The sequence below is a fragment of the Triticum aestivum genome, chromosome 7B, assembly GCF_018294505.1.
Source record: "Triticum aestivum cultivar Chinese Spring chromosome 7B, IWGSC CS RefSeq v2.1, whole genome shotgun sequence".
Taxonomy (NCBI): domain Eukaryota; kingdom Viridiplantae; phylum Streptophyta; class Magnoliopsida; order Poales; family Poaceae; genus Triticum; species Triticum aestivum.
The window spans coordinates 231,310,478-231,314,632 of NC_057813.1; the positions used below are offsets into that span (position 1 = coordinate 231,310,478).

Consider the following 4,155-nt stretch of genomic DNA (forward strand, 5'->3'; position numbering starts at 1 on the left):
CCTCAGCAACATCCAGGCGCCAGATGATCTCCTTGGCAACTGCGATCTGGGAGCCAAGCATCCCGACCTTTTCCTTTTGCCATTTGCGCAGGGCCTTCGCGGTCCGACAGAGCTTGATATGAATCTTGCGGATGGCATCCCGGATCTGAACAGGTTTGTTCCATGCCAAGGCAACGGTGTCCTTGAAGCCCGGGAGACGAAGCCCCGGCTCCGCATCTGTGTCGGTGGACTAATTACCCTCTGTCTGTGGAAGGATATGGTGTCCATTTTACAGTCAGCGTTAGAGATGCGCTCTCAAGCAAGCATGTCTAATATGGACAGGCACAGAAACAAAGCCCCCATTGGATGGTCTTTCCCCCCAAACATCTCCCTTTAAACCGGTGAAGGGACACCAATCAAAACCACAGGCTCTGCCGGTCTGCCCATACACAACTACTAGGAGAACAGAGAACACAAATCCACAAGTAGCCATGTCCTCTCTCTATCTCCCCCTTAAGTCCATAAACAAATATATATATATACTAGGACTAGGTGAGCTGTTTCAGCCTTCAGAATCAGAAACAGCAACAAGGGGGAGGAAGAGAGGGAGGGGCGCCGCCACCATCACCACCACAAGTACACTCAGATTGGGGGAGCAAAGAAGTAGTATCCCTTTTGCCTCACCACCTTCTTCCTCTTGTGCAAGCAAGAAAACAAGGGGTCTTGAACAATGATGGCCTGTGGGTCTCGAAGCAACGAGGTAGTGGACGAGTTCGAGAAGCTGGTCATCAAGATGAACCCACCGAGGTTTCTCTCCTTCCTTACAACCCCATCTTCTTTCTCCTTTCTGCCCCTTTGACCTCTGTCTCTTGTTAACTGTGCTGCTGCTCCTGGGCCTTTGGAAACTTGCAGGGTCACCGTGGATAATACCTCCGACATGACTGCAACCTTGGTCAAGGTGCAGACAGAGCTTTGGAGCCCTGCTCTGTTCTTGTTTCCTGCAAATTCTGTGCCGACATTTCTTTTCCTTGCATAATTATTTCTTTTTTTGCGCAGGTTGACAGCGCGAACAAGTATGGGACCTTGCTAGAGGTTGTCCAGGTGCTGACCGATCTGAAGCTGACCATAAACCGGGCCTACATTTCCTCTGATGGGGAGTGGTTCATGGATGGTGAGCAAGGCCTTTTTTATCTGCAGCATCCCTGTCTTGGAAAGATTAAGGAGGAAGCTAGCGTGCCTTTCTGCTTTCGATTTGGGCGTAAATCTTTCCGTCTTTTTCCAATCTTGATGATGAGGCTCCACCTTTGTGCAGTGTTCCATGTCGTGGATGAGGAAGGGAATAAGCTTTATGACGGCCAAGTCATCGACAGAATTGAACAGGTAAAGTACTAGAAAGAATCCCAGCTTGTGCAGCTGCGTGCGAATTAATGGTTTCCCTGGCAGAGGCAGAGCAGAATGCAGAGCAATGTGTGAGCTCATTGCAGTTTGCGATCGGTGATGTGATGGGATTGTGTTGGTTTCAGTCTCTAGGAGCCGGGTCGCTCAGCTTCCGCGGCACGGACCGGTGCGTCGGCGTCGAGGCTGAGGCCGAGGCGGCGCAGACGGTGATCGAGCTGATCGGGCGGGACCGGCCGGGCCTCCTGTCGGAGGTCTTCGCGGTGCTCACCAACCTCAAGTGCAACATCGCGGCGTCCGAGGTGTGGACGCACGACGGCCGCATGGCGGCGCTCATGTACGTGACGGACGCCGAGACCGGCGGCGGCATCGAGGAGCCCGAGCGGCTGGACACGGTGAAGCGGCTGCTCCGGCACGTGCTGCGCGGCAGCAGCCGGGACAAGAAGGCCGCCCGGGCCGCCATCTCGGCGCGCGCCGCGGCGCCGCACGCGCAGCGGCGCCTACACCAGATGATGCACGCCGACCGGGGCGTCCACCGCGCCGACGGAGGCGACGGCGACGCGACGGCGGACGACCGGAGCCTGCCGGTGGTGGTGGTGGAGGACTGCGCCGAGAGAGGATACACGCTGGTGAACGTGCGGTGCCGCGACCGGCCGAAGCTGCTGTTCGACACGGTGTGCACCCTCACCGACATGCAGTACCTCGTCTTCCACGGCACCGTCATCGCCGAGGGCTCCGAGGCCTACCAGGTGCGTTCGCGCTCTCCTCTCCTCTCCCTGATGAGACTGTTACATCAACGATGCATCTTTCTTTCCATGCCAGTGCCACTCTCCAGTCAGCAGTGTACTACACAGCATTTTCACCGGTTCCGATGCTCCTCGCATCGCATTTCTTTGACCGGCAGTACACGCTAGTGGTACTGGAGAGCAGAGCAGAGATGCCCCTGCGTTGTTAGATCTTGGCATGTGACGAGGGAAGGATGGAGATCCTACCTAGTTTTGCGTGAGCTTGACTGACTGACTGACTCCTTTCGTTCCTATACGCAACAAACAACGAGAAGAAAATGCATACTAGTATTTCTTAGTACGAGCAGAACGGAAAAGACAGACACATGCTCATCGGTCCTCCGCTCCTGCAGGAGTATTACATCAGGCACCTCGACGACGGCGCCGCCGCCTCCGACCAAGACCGGGAGCAGCTCCGCCGCTGCCTCGAGGCCGCCATCCAACGCCGTAACACAGAGGTACACATCATCATCATCATCATCATATAACTAGTCCAGTGGTTCGGACACAAAACATTCTTACTGGACTGAGCTGCACTGCACTGTAAGATGAGATGAGAAAAGCACTACTGCATGTGACGCGTTTGCACTTGGCAGGGGCTTGGGCTGGAGCTGTGCTGCGAGGACAGGGTGGGGCTGCTGTCGGACGTGACGCGTATATTCCGGGAGCACGGGCTGTCGGTCACGCACGCCGAGGTGGCGACGCGGGGGGAGCGGGCGGCCAACGTCTTCTACGTGGTGACCGCGTCGGGGATGCCCGTGCAGGCGCAGGCCGTGGAGGCCGTCAGGGCGGAGATCGGCGACGAGATCCTCTTGGTCAAGGAGGACGCCGCCGCGCCCAAGTCGCCCCCGGGCCGCGACGGCGGCGGTCGCTCGCTCGGAAACATGATCCGGTCCCGCTCCGAGAAGTTCCTCTACAACCTCGGGCTCATCAGGTCATGCTCTTAGAGCGGCATGGACCTACCTACCACCTAGCTCCGGTCGATCAGCTCATCAGGTCGTGCTCTTAGAGGAGCATGGATGGACCTACCTAGCTCAGTGCTGTAGTACGTAGTAGCTACTTACTTGCTAGCTAAGCTAAGAAGGTAGCTAGGCTAGGGCGCGGCTCCTTTGTCAACGATCCTTCTTGTCAAGTTCCTGGGTGAAAAGGAACGTGCATGTTTCGTCGTCAATCAGTAGCAGTGTAAATATTCTCAATCTTGTCGTAGTTCTTCATCTTTTGCTAGTATATCTTGCTTCTCTGTATTACGGTGTCCGATCCACTGTCCGCGTCAGCCTCGACGTGGGAGGTTAAGTTAACCACGAATCACGAGATCTGGAAATTGACCAGCGAACGTACGTTGGTATTGGATTGGATGAACGAAAGGCAGGAACAGGTATACGAAGACTCAATGGGGAGGTCCTTGTGCGAAAGATTAAAGCAAGCGGGGTTCGTTATAATATGCATGCACTTGGGGCGGTCTAGGTGGTGTCAAAATAAAGGATGCTTATTAGCCATGCCGAAGCAAACAGATGAGTACTAGTACTGCCATTCAACTGCAAATCATGTACGGCGCCTTGGTCTCTTTCCCGTTCAATGTTAGTTAAGACACTAGTAGTAGTTCAATTAATCTAGTCCCTTTCAATGCGTGCGTATGCTCGTGAGGCGCAAGCTAGACTACTACTACTGAGGTTTACTTTGTCATCACGTGCGTGCTGGTGCTGCTGTATAGCAGTAGCTCGTGAATTCAACTGCCGTTCCCGATCGGTACCACCTCCCTAGCAATTAGCAAAGCTACAACCATGGACATGAAAGAATGAATGCATGCACACGAGACGTCGTACATGGCTCAGCAGTCATGGCAGAAGCGCATCGTTCAAAGTTTCAAACCGCGGTAGTGTATGTATGCGTTCTCCTGACGAACTACAGTAATACAGTAACACGTCAGCATGGGAGAGACAGAGAGAGGAGATCTGGGTCAAGGAAAAGAGAGAAAACAGTACTAGCTGGTTTGTTT

General features: G+C 54.5%; 1 protein-coding gene across 1 annotated transcript; it reads left to right on the top strand.

Annotated features, from left to right (window-relative positions):
• Positions 1–406: 406 nt before the first annotated feature.
• On the top strand, positions 407–3,355 carry LOC123160981 (ACT domain-containing protein ACR4). Its single transcript, XM_044578832.1, has 7 exons — positions 407–786; positions 892–937; positions 1,036–1,150; positions 1,292–1,359; positions 1,503–2,123; positions 2,513–2,617; positions 2,756–3,355. The coding sequence occupies exons 1-7, from the start codon at positions 710–712 to the stop codon at positions 3,104–3,106; spliced, it is 1,383 nt and encodes a 460-aa protein (XP_044434767.1). The 5' UTR covers positions 407–709; the 3' UTR covers positions 3,107–3,355.
• Positions 3,356–4,155: the final 800 nt, after the last annotated feature.

What these genes read in the sequence shown, in the direction of transcription:
- LOC123160981 (XM_044578832.1), top strand. Translation starts at nt 710, where the DNA reads ATGATGGCCTGTGGGTCTCGAAGCAACGAGGTAGTGGACGAGTTCGAG. An exon ending in TGACTGCAACCTTGGTCAAG is followed by an intron (nt 938 to 1,035) that starts GTGCAGACAGAG and finishes TTTTTTGCGCAG; the next exon opens with GTTGACAGCGCGAACAAGTA. An exon ending in TCCAACGCCGTAACACAGAG is followed by an intron (nt 2,618 to 2,755) that starts GTACACATCATC and finishes TGCACTTGGCAG; the next exon opens with GGGCTTGGGCTGGAGCTGTG.